The sequence below is a fragment of the Pleurodeles waltl genome, chromosome 2_1 (assembly GCF_031143425.1).
Source record: "Pleurodeles waltl isolate 20211129_DDA chromosome 2_1, aPleWal1.hap1.20221129, whole genome shotgun sequence".
Lineage (NCBI taxonomy): Eukaryota > Metazoa > Chordata > Amphibia > Caudata > Salamandridae > Pleurodeles > Pleurodeles waltl.
In genome coordinates, this window is record NC_090438.1 from 637,987,270 (window position 1) to 638,007,291 (window position 20,022).

Consider the following 20,022-nt stretch of genomic DNA (forward strand, 5'->3'; position numbering starts at 1 on the left):
TATGGCCATGTAATATGTCTATGATCATGGAATTGCCCCCTCTATACCATCCTGGCATAGTTGGCACAATCCCATGATCCCAGTGGTCTGTAGCACAGACCCTGGTACTGCCAAACTGCCTTTCCCGGGGTTTCACTGCAGCTGCTGCTGCTGCCAACCCCTAAGACAGGCATCTGCCCTCCTGGGGTCCAGCCAGGCCTGGCCCAGGATGGCAGAACAAAGGACTTCCTCTGAGAGAGGGTGTTACACCCTCTCCCTTTGGAAAATGGTGTGAAGGCAGGGGAGGAGTAGCCTCCCCCAGCCTCTGGAAATGCTTTCATGGGCACATTTGGTGCCCATTTCTGCATAAGCCAGTCTACACCGGTTCAGGGACCCCTTAGCCCTGCTCTGGCGCGAAACTGGACAAAGGAAAGGGGAGTGACCACTCCCCTGACCTGTACCTCCCCTGGGAGGTGCCCAGAGCTCCTCCAGTGTGCTCCAGACCTCTGCCATCTTGGAAACAGAGGTGCTGCTGGCACACGGGGCTGGTCTTTAGTGGCCAGTGCCATCAGGTGGCGTCAGAGACTCCTGCTGATAGGCTCCTTCAGGTGTTGCTAGCCTATCCTCTCTCCTAGGTAGCCAAACCCTCTTTTCTGGCTATTTAGGGTCTCTGTCTCTTGGGATTCCTTAGATAACGAATGCAAGAGCTCATCCGAGTTCCTCTGCATCTCTCTCTTCACCTTCTGCCAAGGAATCGACTGCTGACCGCGCTGGAAGCCTGCAAAACTGCAACATAGTAGCAAAGATGACTACTGCAACTCTGTAACGCTGATCCTGCCACCTTCTCGACTGTTTTCCTGGTGTTGCATGCTGTTGGGGTAGTCTGCCTCCTCTCTGCACTAGAAGCTCCGAAGAAATCTCCTGTGGGTCGACGGAATCGTCCCCCTGCAACCGCAGGCACCAAAGAACTGCATCACCGGTACCTTGGGTCTCCTCTCAGCACGACGAGCGAGGTCCCTTGAATCCAGCAACTCTGTCCAAGTGGCTCCCACAGTCCAGTGACTCTTCAGTCCAAGTTTGGTGGAGGTAAGTCCTTGCCTCCCCACGCCAGACTGCATTGCTGGGAACCGCGACTTTTGCAGCTACTCCGGCCTCCGTGCACTTCCGGCGGAAATCCTTTGTGCACAGTCCAGCCTGGGTCCACGGCACTCTAACCTGCATTGCACGACCTCCTAAGTTGTTCTCCGGCGACGTGGGACTCCTTTGTGCGACTTTGGGTGAGCACCGTTTCACACATCCTCGTAGTGCCTGTTTCTGGCACTTCTCTGGGTACTGCCTGCTGCTGAGAGGGCTCCTTGTCTTGCTCGACGCCCCCTCTGTCCCCTGACGCAATTTGCGACATCCTGATCCCTCCTGGGCCACAGCAGCATCCAAAAACACTATCCACATGATTTGCAACTAGCAAGGCTTGTTGGCGGTCTTTCGGCAGGAAAACACTTCTGCACGACTCTCCACGGCGTGAGGGATCCATCCTCCAAAGGGGAAGTCTCTAGCCTTTGTCGTTCTTGCAGAAACCTACGCTTCTACTGTCCAGTAGCAGCTCCTTTGCACCCACAGCTGGCATTTCCTGGGCATCTGCCCATCTCCGACTTGCTTGTGACTTTTGGACTTGGTCCCCTTGTTCCACAGGTACCCTCGACTGGAAATCCATCGTTGTTGCATTGTTGGTTTGTGTCTTTCCTGCAGAATTCCCCTATCACGACTTCTATGTCCTTAGGGGAACTTTAGTGCACTTTGCACTCACTTTTCAGGGTCTTGGGGTGGGCTATTTTTCTAACCCTTACTATTTTCTAATAGTCCCAGCGACCCTCTACAAGGTCACATAGGTTTGGGGTCCATTCGTGGTTCGCAATCCACTTTTGGAGTATATGGTTTGTGTTGCCCCTATCCCTATGTGTCTCCATTGCATCCTATTGTAACTATACATTGTTTGCACTGTTTTCTAATACTATTACTGCATATTTTGGTATTGTGTACATATATCTTGTGTATATTTGCTATCCTCATACTGAGGGTACTCACTGAGATACTTTTGGCATATTGTCATAAAAATAAAGTACCTTTATTTTTAGTATATCTGTGTATTGTGTTTTCTTATGATATTGTGCATATGACACTAAGTGGTACTGTAGGAGCTTCACTCGTCTCCTAGTTCAGCCTAAGCTGCTCTGCTAAGCTACCATTATCTATCAGCCTATGCTGCTAGACACCCTATACACTAATAAGGGATAACTGGGCCTGGTGCAAGGTGCAAGTACCCCTAGGTACTCACTACAAGCCAGTCCAGCCTCCTACATAGTGGCAAAATTAGATCATTCTAATGCTCTATTTTGTGGTAGTGTGGTCTAGCATTAGGCTTATCAGAGGGTAGTGTTAAGCATCTGTTGTACACACACAGGCAATAAATGAGGAACACACACTCAAAGACTTAACTCCAGGCCAATAGTTTTTATGTAGAAAAATATATTTTCTTAATTTATTTTTAGAACCACAAATTCAAGATTTGAAGTCAATACATAAAATGCAAGTTACCCCGCACAGGTAAGTTAGGAACTTTGAATTAGAGCAGTAACATATACAGTTTTGGTTAAAATGGCAATAAGCTATTTAAAAAGTGGACACAGTGCAAAAATCAACAGTTCTTGGGGGAGGGAAGTAATGGTTAGTTTGTCAGGTAAGTAAGAAACATACAAGTCTAAGTTCCTGGGCATAGGCAGCCCACCTTTGGGGGTTCAAGGCAACCCCAGAGTTACCACACCAGTAGCACAGGGCCGGTCAGGTGCAGAGGTCAAAGAGGAGCCCAAAACACATAGGCACCTATGAAGAACAGAGGTGCTCCTGTTCCAGTCTGCCAACAGGTAAGTACCTGTGTCTTTGGAGGGCAGACCAGGGGGATTTTGTAGAGCACTAAGGGGGACAAGTAGGCACACAAAACATACCCTGAGCTGCACAGGGGCAGCCAAGTGCAGTGTGCAAAGCAGGTGTCGGGTTGGTAATAGAATTCAATGGAGGTGGGTCACTCTAGCGGTGCAGGCAGGGCACGGGGGGGGGCTTCCCGGGCCAGCCACCGACTGGGCTAGGCTGAGGGTCGCCTGGGGGTCACTTTTGCCCTGGAGTTTGGTTCCTTCTGGTCCCGGGGGCTGCGGGTGCAGTGCTTGGTCCAGGCGTCAGGTTCCTTGTTACAGGCAGTCGCGGTCAGGGGGAGCCTCTGGATTCTCTCTGCATGCGTCGCTGTGGGAGTCCAGGGGGGTTGTCTCGGGTTACTCACTAGGTCACAGTCACCTGTGAGTCCTCCCTGTAGTGTTGATTCTCTGGTGCTCGAGCCGTGGCCGTCGGGTGCAGAGGATGAAGTCTCATGCTTCTGGCGGGAAGAGTGAGGTCTTCAAAAGTTGCAAAGTTGTTGCTGTAGTTGAACAGAGCCGCTGTTCACTGGAGTTTCTTGGTCCTTTGGTTCAGGGCAGTCCTTTGAGGCTTCAGAGGTCACTGGTCCTTGTCGGATGCGTCGCTGTTGCAGTTTTCTTCGAGTCAGGAGACAAGCCGGTAGGGCTGGGGCCAAAGCAGTTGTCGTCTCCGTAGTCTCTGCAGGGCTTTCAGGTCAGCAGTCCTTCTTCTTGGGTCAGGTTGCAGGAATATGATTTCTTGGGTTCTGGGGTGCCCCTAAGTACTGAATTTAGGGGTGTGTTTAGGTCAGGAGGGCAGTAGCCAATGGCTACTGTCCTGGAGGGTGGCTACACCCTCTTTGTGCCTCCTCCCTGAAGGGAGGGGGGCACATCCCTAATCCTATTGGGGGAATCCTCCAATCTCAAGATGGAGGATTTCTAAAAGCAGGAATCGCCTCAGCTCAGGGCACCTTAGGGGCTGTCCTGACTGGTGGGTGACTCCTCCTTGTTTTTCTAATTATCTCCTCCAGCCTTGCCGCCAAAAGTGGGGGCAGTGGCCGGAGGGGTGGGCATCTCCACTAGCTGGGATGCCCTGGGGTGCTGTAACAAAAGGCATGAGCCTTTGAGGCTCACCGCCAGGTGTTACAGTTCCTGCAGGGGGAGGTGAGAAGCACTTCCACCCAGTACAGGCTTTGTTCCTGGCCACAGAGTGACAAAGGCACTCTCCCCATGTGGCCAGAAACTCGTCTGGTTGTGGCAGGCTTGCAGAAACTGGTCAGCCTAGCACTAGGAGTTGGACTGGTATTCAGGGGGCATCTTTAAGATGCCCTCTGGGTGCATTTTACAATAAATTCCACACTGGCATCAGTGTGCATTTATTGTGCTGAGAAGTTTGATACCAAACTTCCCAGATTTCAGTGTAGCCATTATGGAGCTGTGGAGTTCATGTTTGACAAACTCCCAGACCATATACTCTTGCACTTACAATGTCTAAGGTTCTGCTCAGACACTGTCGGGGCATTGTGCTCATGCACATATACCCTCACCTGTGGTATAGTGCAACCTGCCTTAGGGCAGTAAGGCCTGCTAGAGGGGAGACTTACCTATGCCACAGGCAGTGTGAGGTTGGCATGGCACTCTGAGGGGCCATGTCGACGTCATTTTCTCCCCACCAGCACACACAAGCTGTGAGGCAGTGTGCATGTGCTGAGTGAGGGGTCCCCAGGGTGGCATAAGGCATGCTACAGCCCTTAGAGACCTTCCCTGGCATCAGGGCCCTTGGTACCAGGGGTACCATTTACAAGGAACTTATCTGAGTGTCAGGGCTGTGCCAATTGTGGGAACAAAGGTACAGTTTAGGGAAAGAACACTGGGGCTTGCGTCTGGTTAGCAGGGTCCCAGCACACTTTCAATCATAACTGGCATCAGCAAAAGGCAAAAAGTCAGGGGGTAACCATGCCAAGGAGGCATTTCCTTACACATAGTTAACCAATGTGAAAATTTATTTAATGGTGAAATATTTATTTTTGACAAGCTGGCAACTGATATTTTGAACAAATTGACTGAATTTTAAAAATGTATACATATAAATCTGTCTGCTATTGACTCCTCTGTCTTCAAGCTAACTAATCAGTAGCCTTGCAGATTTTTTGGGTGTATTGACTGTGGCCTATGATTGGAGATTCTTATATCACTGATTGGCTAACCCTGCTGCTCCCATGTAAAATTTTAGCCTTTGTTTGGAAGGCACTAGATGGAAAAATGAAGTGAAGAAAGGTGCTATATACAGTCATAAAAATGACACGCCTTGTGACCTGACATACCCAGATTTTTGTAACTGCCTGTAAAATACATAAATAACTTTATTTTCAGCATTTCTTTGAGAGGGTGCATCACATCTCCCCTTAAAAATATTTGGCGTTTTACGCAATTTATGAGAAAATTGTGCCTTGAAAATGCAGTAGCTGGATCTGTTTTTTTCAGAGCATACATTTGTGTGTTGTTTTTGTACTGTAATGTTAAGATTTGTGCAACGAACATGTTACTCATTTGTCCTGGTGCAGAATATTTGCCATAGGAAAGACATAAGGAAGAGCATAGTTCTTAAAGATTTCCTATAGCTCGGAATTGGTGTATGGGCAAACCCGCTACAACTGTAGAGTGGTGAAGGGGAATGGACCACTGCGCCAAACTAGAAGAGCTGGAGTATAAAAATAGAGGTGTAAGTAGGAAATATATTAAGATATGGCAACCTAGGCTTGAGTTCAGTTTTTCAATGTAATCATCAATACATGGTGGCTGGAGTCGTTATCGGTTTAGTCCAGTTGTCACTGCACCCCCGTTCCATTCCTTTGAATTTTATTACTGCAAGATGGACTGTACCTGACACAAGTTTGTATTTTTATTGTTCATGCACCCTTGATAATTATTAAAAAGAGTTAGAAAAAAAGAAACTACTGAAGCTGGGGTGGTTGGACTTCTGCCCAAGGTACAGAGGAAGTGCTTTGTTTATCTTGGAAGTGATGGAGCACTGGGCCAATCTCCTCAAATCAGTCATCGGATGAACCTTTTCTCATCAACACAAGAGGGAAAGGGAGTTAGCATTGGTCAAACAATTTCCAATTAACAGTGTAACCCATTTGGCCACACAGTAAGGACCAGGAATCAAGAATAAAGTTATGGCGTTTTATTACAAACTGACAGGTTATTATAAATCCATCTCAAAAACATGCTGTAAAGATACAGGATTACAACAGGATAACCAAACCTCCTGAATAAGTTTAGGCGAATCATAAGGCATACAATAAGCTCAGTTATAGCAATGTAGAAGATTAACAATAACATTTGGTGCTCAGAGAAGAGTCGCCTATCTTCTCTCCTAATTATGAGTAATATCTTAGGTCATCTAGCTTAGAGTCTGAATTTGATCAAAAGTAATTTCTCTAAAAAGAAACTCAAAAGTTGAGGAACCACTAAAAAGGCGAAAAAATATATGCTCATGCAGATAAAAGGAAGGTGCCAGCATCTCAAAACCTCTATTAAGAGTCAATCAGCAGAGGGACAGGAAAAAGCGGGAGACGCATAGAGGTCTGCACCTCTCAAAGCCCAAGGGAAATCTCTCTCAAAAAACCTGTGACGGCACTACTAAATTCCCACAAATCGTCTAAGCAACACCCCTTGTTCACGCCATCAGGGGTTCCATTACCCTTTTCATTCTTATGTTGTAGGCTGCAGCATTTGTGGATTCTTCCAGAGTAGTCCTAATAAAGGTATCTGCGTTGGATACCTGTTATATTACTGAATAGGGACTTTCAGTTAATGCTTTGTCTGTCCATGTCCCTCCATCAAAGTCCTTTCTCAGATTCTCTATCACTAATACAGTGTTGCATCTATTCTAAATCTAACAATCCATGTGAACATACCTGCAAATAAAAAGACATGCAATTAGAAATGGCAAAATACTTTTCATGTCGAAGGAAATTCAGGGCTAGTCATGTCAAGTTAAACGTATAAATCAATGGTGCACTTTTAGTACGTGTCATTTGTGCACATATAACTAACAAATATATGAAAATGTCAGTACATCAATTTCAAGTTAAATTAATGTTATAGTTTTAAGTAAGTGTAATGCAACTTTGAGTATATGAGCATAAATGTGACTAAGAACTACTTTTTAAATGCAAATGTGAAAACATTAGCACACACAATCACATCAATTCTTTTTGTTTCTAAAATAAACACATTTCAATAATGTGATGATGGTTTTATTCAATCCCTAAAGAATGTATTTCATTTGTCATAGAAGGTTTGAAGAAATGTCCAACTATCTCTGGTGTTTTAATATCATATTAATGATTCAAGAGTTTCAGCATAGGAATCTTTGAGAAAACTAAGTCATAGTTTGAAAAATAGTATTGGAGATGTCCCTTTCCATAGAATAACCTCAGTGGCAAAATACATGAAATGCCATAAGTCAAGGAAATATGGTGATATGTTTACCCTCTGCAGTAGATGCAGGTAATTGCATTAATGCATAGCAGTCCCTAGCACCCATAGTGTCAACATTCTCATAAAGCAATTTGGAATAAACATTCAGTGAATAATCGCCTCTAGAATTGTCTACAGGTAACTCTTTCTCATAAAATAAAGGCAAACTATTGTCAGTAGGAAATGTTGTTTTATGTGTTCTTGTAGGTCTGATTCCCGATATACTAGAATGTGAAGGTAAGCTCAACCCTATAGCAAAGCAATTAATGTTGTAATGGTACGACTAACACTCCTGCAAATATATATCTATGTCTACAACTATTGTTACTAGGCTCCATGATTTCTCTGAATTGAGACCATTTAGCAAAATGCAACAACAGCAAAAGTCTTCTCCATTGACTCCCACTTGTGCAGTAGTGGCAAAACAGTGTCCCAAGCAATGAAAATGGTGTTGTTTACAAGGTATTTATGAGTCTTCCATAGCTGTACTCCGTGTTCGTCTAAGTGACAACCCTACTCTTCTACTGAAGACTCGGACCTAGGTACTCTTCTTTTTTTCCCTATAAAGTTTATTTATCTTTTATAAATGCACAGTTCAAATTAACTAATAATCACATCCAGGATAAAATGTCTCAGTCTGTTTAGTGGTAATATAATTTCAAAACCCAGATCAGCTACAAAGTTCAATTCAAGGTGACTCAGATGGAAACAAATTGTTATAACAAAATGTCCAAAATTCTCTCTCCCAGTTTTTGGTAGGAAAATATGTCTATTCGGGTAAGGAGTAACTTCGACAGGATACTCTTGCTCTCTTTGATTTCTGAACTAATGTCCTTCATCATCACTGTCACTTAGGCCAGATTCTCAGTCTCTTCTAGAATAGTGCTAGGCAACACTCATTTTACTGTGGCATTAGGCCCTTCACCAGAATCTGAATTTGATGCAGTCAACACTTCAGTATTAGACCCTCTGGTTCTGACTTCAACTGTTGACTTATCCTAACCCCCCTGAGGCCGAACATGTGCTGTCCCACGCTCTTGCTGTCCCCCACCAGCTTGGCTAACCTCCTCCCTTTGTCTCACTGTAACCACTTGCCCTTCAGGGAGAGGCGCTGTTCTATCATCAAGGGGACAAGGGACTCTGTAAGTATGTTTTGCCTGCACCCAGTTGAGGAGACCTCCAGACTTCACAGCTCTCATAGTGACTGAGATAACTTGGTACGGTCTTCTCCATCAAGGCTACAAACATGTTTTCCTCAAAGGCTTCTTCACCATAATCCAATTGCCGGGACAGAGGTCATGGCACTGCTCTTGTTGAGATGGAGCTGTAGCCTCTCCATTCTGATGAGAAAAAGAACACACCATGTCAGCCACTCCTTTGCAGGAAACAAGAACCATGTCATCAGTAATGTTCACAAGCAAATTTAGAGGCACAGCTGTCACTCTCATGGCTCGGTCCATGATGATTTCACGGGGAGACAATCCTATCCTACTATTAGGAGTACTGCGAAGACTCGTCAATCCAAGGGGCAACACATCAGGCCATTTCAAAGAAGAGGAAGCACATACTTTTGCCAGTCTGGATTTCAGCATCCCATTGACTTGCTCCACGATACCTGAATCCTCAGGTTGATAACTGCAATGTAATCTCTGCTCCGCTTGCAGTGCTGCACACAATAGTCTCAGGACCTCATTGTTAAAGTAGGCCTTCAGTCTAGCTCCGGAAAAGTCAGGAACCTGGGGATATGTTCCCTTAACAACAGTGTAGCTACTGTGAGACCGTAATTTCTCCTGGTCATTTAAGCTTCAACCCAACACGAGAAGATAAATCACTAGTACATTTTTCAGTCCGTTTCACACAGGCAGTTTGATGAAGTCCAACTGCATTCCATCAAAGGGACCATCTGATCTTCCTGTGTGACTCAGTGTTACTACCGTTCTCTTGCCTACATTCATCTGTTGACATACAACACACCTATGACCTAATGCTTCAGTCATTAGTCTGAACGTAGAATTAAACCATGTCTACTAAACCAGTCGTACCATAACATCCCTTCCCACATGAGCAGGTCCATGATGTCTCGCAATTGGAGGTAACAAACTATCTGGTAACACAGGTCTTCCATCTGCTGGAACCCAAATGTTATCCTCATCTCTTTTAAAACAACCAGCTCTAACCCAACCTTGCTGTTCTGCTACTGACACTTCTTCCTGCAACCTCTTAACTTCCTCCTCTGTATCTGTGTGGTTAGCAAAAGGTTATGAATTGGTCTCATGTTCCTCAGTTTGAGATTCACAGTTGAAAGCACAAGCATTTAAGGCATAATATCTGCATTCTCATCAGCATACCTATTTCCCACAATTATATAATCATCTCCTTTGCAGTGTGCATAACACTTCACAACTGCAACCTGGGCAGGTAGCTGTAGTGCCCTCAGCAAGTAATACACACTCTCCCTAGTTTGTGTAAGAGAGTCTGAAGAGATCATAAAACCTTGCTGTAACCTTAACTGTCCAAAGTCATGAACGACACCAATCCGATACTGACTATCAGTGAAAATGGTCACTTTCAGCTGTTCAAGAAACACAGCATGCTCTAGTAAGAGCAACTAATTCGGCTACTTGGGCAGAAAATACTCCTTGAAGCCAGGAGGCTTTGACCACACTTGAGACACTAAATACAGGCTTCCTTCATGGTCTGGTAAACAGGAAACATCAACAAACATTACATAGTCTGATTCATGTAGAGGCACATCTTGTTTGTCAGATCTTGGCTGGGTGCACAGTCCAGTAACATCAAGACCGTCATGCTCAACTTGCTTTTCAACATCATCATCATTCACAGGAATAGACAAGTTTGCAGGATTCAATGTTGTACTTATTTTCAGAGTTATAATACTGATTACAAGTATGACTTGCTCATATCTAGTCAAACGACTTTTATTATGACGTTGAGTTTTGGTGCTTGTCAACAAAATTCCAACAGAGTGGGAGACAAAAACATTCAGAGGATGACCCATAACAATGCTTTCACACTGTTGAATGCTGACACCTGTTGCGTCCACAGCTTTAAGACAGCCAGGCAGGGCAGCAGCTACTGGGTCAAGGGTAGCTGAAAAATAAGCACCGGGTGTGTGAGCATTCCTGTGCATCTGAGTAAACAATGAGAGAGCTTTGCCCTCTCTCACTGAAAAACAAGGTAAAGGATTTGTTGTAATCGGGCATTCCCAGTGCAGAGGTCAGACAAAGACTTTCTCTCAGCTCTGAGAATGCATGCAGATGTCGTACCAGGTTACCAGAACTGACACATCCTTGTGTCTCAGCCACTGTAAAGGTTTGGCCACTAGGAAAAAGTTAGGAATCCACTGGCGACAATGGCCCACAATTCCCAAGAACACCCTGACTTCTTTCTGAGTTGTTGGCAGACTCATTTGCAAAATCTCAGAGACCTTGTTGCTCCTTTCTAAATGTGATGTCCCAGACATAGAACTTCTCTCTTGCAGTACTACAAGCTGGTCAGGGATACTTTATGTCCATTCTCAGCTAAGTGTTTCAGCAGGGCAATAGTATCATGCATGTAAGCTTCTCAAGTATTTGATGCCATTAATAGGTCATCAATATACTGAACCAAGACTGAGTGCAAGGGCATCACCAAGGACTCAAGGTTCTTTTTGAGGATCTTGTTGAAAATAGAAGAACCCTCCATGTACCCTTGTGGGACTCCGCACCATACCAAACCATGACTGCCAAACGGAAATGCGGAGAGGAGCTGACTATCCTCATTCAACGGTATGGAGAAAACGGCTTGGCAGAGGTCAATGACAGTGAAATGCACTGCCTCACATGGAATCTGAAACAAAATCACAGCTGGATTCTGCACCATGAGACAACGAGGAACTACAACAGCATTAATCTTACTCAAATCCTGCACTATGCAGTACTCGCCATTAGGTTTCTGCAAGCCCATGATTGGTGTGTTACATGGTCTCCCCATAATCTACTTTAGCATGCCTCATTGAATCATTGAATCAATTTTAGGAGTAATCCCAGCAGTGGTTTCAGGGGAAGATTATAGTGTGGGATTCTCATATACTCCTCATTAGGTTTCACCGTTATGTGAATAGGTTCAATACCTCTAAAGGGACCCATGTCTTGTCCTGAAAAGTCCCAGACTTCAAGTTGCACTGTGTCTATCAGCTTTTAGGGCAAATCACCGCTTGTCAACATGGGGTACAATCTGACATCTGAATTCTGATTTCCAAGTTTAAAGACAACATCATCTTAATGACTTTGGAATTCATTACCTATTGGGGTACAATAGATAGAACAATTCAGCTTGTGCAAAAAGATCACATCTAAACAGAATTATAGGAGTTGAATCACACACCACAAATCTGTGATTCTCCTCTTTTGAAACTTTTTTTTAACAGGTGCTGCTTCTGTGACAGGGCTAGTCATTTTTTTATTAGCAACTCCTACAACTTGGGTTCTTGTTCCCAGGAGGGGTAGGTTTGGGTACCTCTGCTGTTCTAACAGTAGAGTGGGTAGCACCAATATCAGTCTAGAATGATACAGTTTAGCCATTCACCTCACCATCCACAAATGGACCACTCTCTTCTACCTCCACGTTTGTACCAAGTATGTGATCCTCCTCCCCTCTCAGGCACCGTTGTTGTGACAGGTTTGAGCTGTAATCTTCATCGGCGTGTACCATAGGGTATTGTTGAGACATCACCTGATTCACAAATAGTTTATTATTTGCATTGTGGACTTGATTCAGGTTAGATCTGGGAGCATTTGTATTCTGCTGTGGCATTTGGGCTTTTGGAACCTGCATTGCTGGAACTTTAGGCACATGCTGTGTCTGAACTGGATTATTAACCTGAGGTTGTATAATCCTCAATTCTGAACCTGGTTATCATTAACCTTATTACCAGCATTGAATTGATATTCCCATTTCCAATGCCTGCATCCTACCGCAAACATGATCAGGATTTGTTTTTCTTCAAAGTAGACACATCAAACCCAGTACTCTGATCAATTTGAACACCACAACCGCTACCCTGCTGTTGAAATCGATTACCACTTGGCATTATTGGGACTGCCTGTTATCACGCTCCCTGCATGGGGCCTACATTCCCTACAAGCAGTTGACTCTGGCTTTGTTGTGTAGCTTTCATTTGTGCCACCATCAGCTTCTCTTCAATTTCGTCTGCTTGATCTCTAATTCATGACTACAGTATTTGGCATACCTTAAAATGTCATCAATTGAGTGACTCTGCCAACAAATTAAATGTTGCTGAACCATTGTGCTAATCTCAGGTCTCAATCCACACACAAACCCGAACACAAAATGCCCCATATCTTTTGTCTCAATAGTCTCTTTCCCACTATACTGCTTAAACGCCTGAAGCAGTCTCTCATAGTGTATTGACTCAGGTGTCATCCTGTCAATCTTGACTCAATCCATGTCTTTAGGAGGCACCTTCAATTTAAAAAAAAAATAATCACCTGATGATACTTCCTTATCACCACTGGAGATGGAGCGTTCATTATTTGATGTCTCATAGGTTCTTTATCAGGCCAATTCACAGCTGTCTTGCATACAACCCACAAATAATTTGTGCCATAGGACCTTTGATATTTTCACAAACCTGTAATTCTCTCTGTACCATTAAACTGGTTTTCCTATCAATTTTGGAAAATCGTTTGTGAATGACGCAAGAACACTCCTGCTCCAGGGCACATGGACATAGCCTCCGCCAGAAACTTCTCTCATTGGGACCATTTGTATATCCTCTTCCTCTTCCTCCTTCTCTGCTCCAACCAGAGGCAGTCATCCATCCACCTTTCCATCTATCCAGCTCGCTCCATTTTCAGGTATAGCCAATGAATTACTTGATCTGTAGTTTCATTCCTGACGGACTAATTTGAAAGAGCTGACAGTCATTAAAGCTTAAACGGTAACTTATCTTTCAGGCTTTTAATTTATTTGAATCAATTTTGTATTTCTGAGCTAATTCAGCCAACCTTTCATAAGCCTGTCCTGTGTAATTGGTGATATCTTTGCATATGGAGAAGAGCTCATTTTCATTGAGACATGTCAAGAGTTCCAAGTATAATCTCATTTATTTCTAATTTTAATTTACCCACATATATTGTCTTTTCTCTTTTTGGGGTTTGAACAGTATTTCCGCTTGTTCCTGAACCTTCACTTTACTTTTTGAATGTCTGTGCTTTTGAGCCAATCATCTGATTCTTGGGAACTAAGAGTTGGTTTCTCTGCTGGGGTGTTAACTTTTATCTCTCCCCTAGAGGTACTCGTATTTCCATTTTCTGGTGAATTCCTAATAGACATGTTAGAATTTGGTGAACCTAAGGGTATTCCTGTCCTGGGGTACTGCAATTAGCATTTGGAAGTACATTGGTTTTGGACAACAAAAAATAAAAGGGTGGCGATCTTAGGGAAAACCTTTCATTTCGTAAAAATCCTGTCTGACTCAATGTTGGATATGCACTTGCATCTCATGAAGTATTCTCTTGTGTTTTAACTGAAGGGATTCTTTTCACTGTCAAAGCTATAGGACTGTTACCTGAGGTACCCTTTTCAATAGAAACAGTCAACATATGTAGTACTTCCTGCTACTCCAGGTTTGTACAAAAGGACTACAGGACTAATTGTGACAGGAACAATCAATTCATCTGTGGGTATTTGAGGCAGATACATTTTGAGGGACTGCCATTCTTGAACCTCCCCAACATCGGAATTCCTATTGCAACATCAGAATTCCCACTGATACCTGCATTATTCACTACTCCCGTTTGGGTTACGTTACATGGAGGTGGATGATTTAACAATAGTTAATTTAAAAAAATCCTCATCCAGATCACTATCACTGGCTTCCATTTAATTCTCAGTGTCATCTATCCCTTCCTTCTTTTTCTTTACCCTCTTTCTTACTTGTTAATGCAGGATACAATCTAGTTTGCTCTATCCCATCAGTTCTCCTTGTCTTTTGTCCTGGATCCTACCTATCATCCACACAAGTGCATATTGCTTCTTGACCCTTCCTTCATATCTCCCCTTTTGCTTCTGATGAGCTGTGTGTTCCCAAGCAAAACAGGCTTGGTATTGTTCAGGTCTAGGAGGCATCTTCATGTCATAGAACATCCTTATTGAATGTTCAGTGGTTCTCAAATTATGTGTGCCAGTGTCCCCTCTTTTCAGTTATCTTATGCTATTGTTCAAGCCAAATACATGTGTGAAGACCCACATATATTACCATATAACGACCTGGCATACCCTTCGAGAGGTGCCTCTTCTCCCTCTCTAACAGTTACAGCTACATCTCTCTTTATCAGACTTCAAAGCGCTTTAAAGAATATCTTTTTCCAGTTAAAATATTCAAATTTCACAATTAACCTTTCGGTTAAACCAGAAAATTATTCTTTCACCCACAATTCTCTGTTTGGCATCCACAACCAATACCACAGCAACTCTCTATGACCTATTTGAGGAACACCAGCACAGCTCTTCACCAACTGGCCATTACCAGTGAAGCACATTAGGACGTCAATTTCACTCCTTGCAGTGACTCACACTTCTTTACAATTTTTCACAAACACAATCTCTCACCACATCCTAAGTGCAAAAACAAATGCAAGCAACTTCAACAATTAACTTTGTCTGCTCCTCTAAAGAAAATAAAGTATTCAACCTCTTCAAGAAACAGCCCAAAGTAACTTTTTCCAACCTACTGTGACACACACTGGTTTGATTGCACATGAGAGAAACTGCTTACGAGGCACTGGACAAGTCAGGATTCAGAGAGTTTGATCCTAATGAATCTGAATTTTAAAGTTTAGTAGGAACAAAACATAAGCCTTGATAAAGTCCTGGATTGGGACGAAACACATGTCGGCTAAAACATCTCATGGGCTGAAGCTTATTCTCAGCAATTGAAGACCTATAAAGACCGAACATCTGGACAACCATCATATGAACTGAATTTACTAGGATTGGTAGATGCTTTATAAAGATTGGACATTGAGTTCCATTGTTGAATGTAACTCTATATGAATGATGATTAGTTTGTTTGTTTTATTTCTAAAGGAGAGAAAATTGTTGTTGGCTTTTCATGTTACCATATGAAGTTTGGATTTGACAAGTCATGTGTTGCTTTTTTAATATATAAAAATGTATCATTATTAAAGATAATAATGACCAAACGAACGTGGACACCCATATGATTCTACATTTTCTGATGTTTGGTTTCCTCTCTCTCCTCACTTATGAGTCAACTGAATAGATTTCTCCCGATGGTTCCATTAAGTACTATACTAATGATCTGAAAGATAACTCGCTCCCAAAACACTGGAACTCCATCAATCCTCTGAATGAATCGAGGGATTTGGTCATTTAGCCAGGTTTTGGGCAATTTTCTGAATAGGACACCCTTACTCTGCTAACAAAACTATCCAACAATGCTACCAGTTTAATGGAGCGCTGGGCCTCTGCCCTTAAATTGGTTACCTAATGGACCTTTTTTCATTGACACAAGAGGTGAAGGGAGTTAGCATTTGGTCAACCAAATTTCCAATTAACAGTATAACCCATTTGGCCACACTATAAGGATCAAGAATCAAGAATACATTTAAGGAGCTTTATTACAAGTTGACAGTCTGGCTAATATAAATCAGTTTTTAAAATATGCTGTAAAGATACAGGATAACCAAACCTCCTGGGACTTCTCATAGTGGAAGAAGGACTAGGCCCCCAGACATTGTACTTAAGTTCCACTTATTCCAGTTAAGGAGCAGATCCTCAAAGCAGCTAGGGACATAAATGTAGTCATATGCCAGGGTCAAACTTTCTATCAAAATGTCTATGTCTGCATGCTGCAAATAGAAGCCAAGCTTCACCTGTTAACAGAAATCTTCGGAGACAAATAAAATCTAATGCAAAAGGTCGGAAAGTATACTGTCCTGCCAGCTTCACCTAACTAGTTTATCATGTGTCTTGGTGACCACTGTTGAGCTTTTCTGCATAATCTGTTTTTTATTCTTGCTAATGGCTCACGTTGATTATGACAATTTGATTAAGTGAGTGGATATGGAAGTAAAAGAGCCAGTGGAGGTGGGAGAAAGTTGTAATCACTTCCTAACTGGGATGCAAGTGCTGTTCTTAATGTTCAGTCACTGGTGATATTTAAGTTTGGGCTTAATATTATTATAAAGAGGCTGCAGGAGGAGACTGAGGCAGAGACCTTCACTCATATATGCACCTTGGTATTCACTTTAAAGTTTAAGGGTAGGGATGTCTGGTTGCAAGGACAGTAGCTTTCAATACCAGGGCACTCAGTTTTCCAAGTTAGCGAGTATGTGTTCTCAGATATCTTAGAGACCTAGGTTCCAATACTGCCTGTTATCATAAAAACTACCTTTTTGGACAGATACTGACAGACTGAAATCATTGGCCTTCCCATTAAATATGTTATTTCTGTGCAAAGGAAAAGAAATGTTTATTGATATGGATTGGAAAAATTTCCTTTTAACTATGTTCGAACATGGTGGCTGACAGGGTTCATTGATTTTCCATAATGAAAGGAGGTACTCTGCTTATTTTATTGCAATATCACATCACAACACTGGTCAGAAAGGCTTCCTTAGAGAAGTGTTACCCAACCAGTAAGTTATTCTTTGCAGGAGATGTAAAGCCAATTATAATTATCATTAGAACAATCAAGCACAGATATTTATAGCTCAAATGTTATTTCAGAGAAGGCCTCTTAGACACTGGCAGATATGAGCCTCTGTGGCTTTTGGAGGAACTGAACCCAGAGGGCAAATGCTTTTTGTGTTACTCCCTTGTTCCCCACTGCCATGCCTTCTATTTATTTCTTTATGAGCAAAAGCTCTCTTCCTTTGGTCAATTACGTGGAGTTTGGCTCCATTAACTCCTCAAACCACATTCTGGTAATATTGGATGTAGGTTATGCTCTTTCTGTCTCAAGACAGACAGGTAGTTGAGGAAATCACTCACTCTGATAATTATTTCATCCCAGATAATGGTCCTAACAACTCCAACCAAGCCACGAGATGGGAGAAAAAAAGGCTACTATTTGGACTGGATTGGACCTAATAAATTTTAGGGCCGGACTGAAAACCAAAATGAGCCCTGACAAATACTGTTCACATCAGCCCAACATTATAGGAGGCTTTGACTAGGCTAGGGCCCCGAAGGCATGCTTGGGTCATGGCAGTTCACCCACCTCTGAATGCTGCCCCAAGGCCTGCAGTCTACTAAGGAAATGCCAGAGTTGCAGAATGGTCAGCCCATCTCTTGCAATTTTATAGCCCCCTGAAACAAACTTTAAAAAAGTACGGCCAAGTAAACATCAGAAGCTGGAAAAGAGCAGCAAGGGCATGAAGCACCTCTCAAAAGTTCTTCTTCCAAGAATAAAAGTAGGTGGGAGGGTCCTTGTTTAGGAAGGGAGACAACGTTTCGGCCTCTAAGAGACAAGTATACCTATCCAGTGAGTTTTGCAAGGAGATTCTCAGTCATATTGAAATTGCTTCCCATTGCCTAAACCCTCCAAGTTGGATAGGGAGTTTCTTGGTGGTCACACTACTTATAATTAGATATTGTCTCCAATCAGAGTGAAAGCCTATTTAGTCAGAGGCCCGATGACTTTAACCCTAGATGTAAACCCTTTTTTAATAACCATTGTTCTTTACATGGGTGATGCCCTAATTTCAGTTATTCTTAAATCTTTTAAGGAGCCCTCACTTTGTATACTTTTCACTTCTGCTACCACCTTGCATTGTCCAGTGAAGAGTAGCAATGTTTTGCAACATGTTCCCCTGTAACTGGAATTTACCAAATAACTCCAATACGTGGGTGGACTGCATTTTCATGAACGTATGCCCTGGGCAAGTAAACCCACCATTGCTTCTGAAATCAGTTATTTACATATTTCTGACAAGAATTTGACAAATGTTTTAATGGTCTTATTCTGGGTGATTCTCTGGTGGACACTGATGAGTCTGAGACCTGCAAAGGTGTTGAGCTGACCGGAGTTTGGATGGGGTAAAGCACTGAGAAAGTCCCCTTCCTGGGGCAGATGTCTTTCCAGATGTGATGAAGAGAATGAATCAAATACTCTGGCTTAGATGTGTGAGAATATGTGGCTGATTCACAAAAGCACTTGTGCTAATTACATATGAATATTCCCTGAATATTCCTTTTTAGATGTTTGGGAACTAATTCACAAACGCATGTAAGAATACCTAAAGGAATGCTGCAGGAGTACTAGTTTATATACTCCAAAACTCCTTTTGGAATAGCCCCAGAGTATTTCTTTCTCAGTCTTGATGTGATTTCATTATGAATAGGTTAGGAATGGGTCCTCAGATTTAACTGCATGACTTTTCTTTGCATCTGCTCATTCAGGAGAGCTCTCGGCCATGTTAACCAAGTCAAGCAGATGAGCCTTACGGATGCTCTGGAAAGTGAGGATGTTCACGCTGCCATTATCAGCACAGATAATCAAAACCACGAGGAGAGCATTAGGTAAACATTCTATTTCTTCTTTTTGCTTTGGTGGTGTTCATTCTCTGTTATTAATCATGGAATAGCCTCCCTTTCCACAATGTCAGTGAGAAGATATTGTGGCGCAGTGAGAGTTGTTTAATGGAGGATGCTATAACAGGGAACAGCTGTAAATTATAGTCACAATATGCTGAATCATTTTACAGTCTCAAGTCCTTTGATTCACAAAATCGTATGGTTTGCTGCTTCCGTGAAGTACAAAGGGCACGCTATGATTTAGAAAGGACTATGGGGGTTATTACAACTTTGGAGGAGGTGTAAAACCGTCCCAAAAGTGACGGTAAAGTGACGGATATACCACCAGATGTATTACGAGTCCATTATATCCTATGGAACTCGTAATACGGCTGGTGGTATATCCGTCACTTGACCGTCACTTTTGGGACGGATTAACACCTCCTCCAAAGTTGTAATAACCCCCCAAATGTCCTTTGCGATAGATGGCGATTTGGTAGGAGTAAAGGGCATGAAAAGAGTGTCACTGTCCTTCTACTGAATCTTAGTAGAATGCATGAATGCGCCACAATTGAAGTCACAAACCACTGGTCTGATAACAGCTATCTGAAAGGAATAGTATCCTATTTGCAAAGTGGAACCTGTCCCTGCGTTACAGCTTTCCCACTTCGAATATGTGAGTTTAGGACCACGGGGAGCATAAAATGATCCTGGGGGACCATTGCATACACTTCTCAGCGTTATTCAGTAAATGTCAACTTTTGTTTCAGAGGGCTTCTTCAGTACAGTGGAGGCCACTGCAAAATCTCAAGGCGAGGGGCGGACAGAGCAAGGGGCGGGGTCATTGGGTGGGAATAAAAAATTATTTTAAAAAAAATGTACATGTTCCTTTCGCTGCCTGGAGCCTCGCTCCACTGCTCTTCTTCTGGTGATCCAGCATTCACTGGGACACCAGCACAGGCTCACTAGCAATCCTGGTGATGGTCTCATGCTCATAAACCTAGCATGAGAGCAGCGCCAGGATTGGTCTGAGCGTCTTGTTCTGCCGCTC

General features: G+C 43.0%; 1 protein-coding gene across 3 annotated transcripts in view; it reads left to right on the forward strand.

Moving 5' to 3' along the window:
- The window catches only part of BLVRA (biliverdin reductase A), a 111,988-nt gene that overhangs the window by 40,333 nt on the left and 51,633 nt on the right, over window positions 1-20,022 (forward strand). For all 3 annotated transcript variants that reach the window (XM_069216024.1, XM_069216013.1, XM_069216019.1), the window contains exon 3: window positions 18,858-18,977. In XM_069216024.1, coding sequence (XP_069072125.1) covers window positions 18,858-18,977 — 120 coding nt within the window. The remainder of the gene's footprint in view (window positions 1-18,857; window positions 18,978-20,022) is intronic.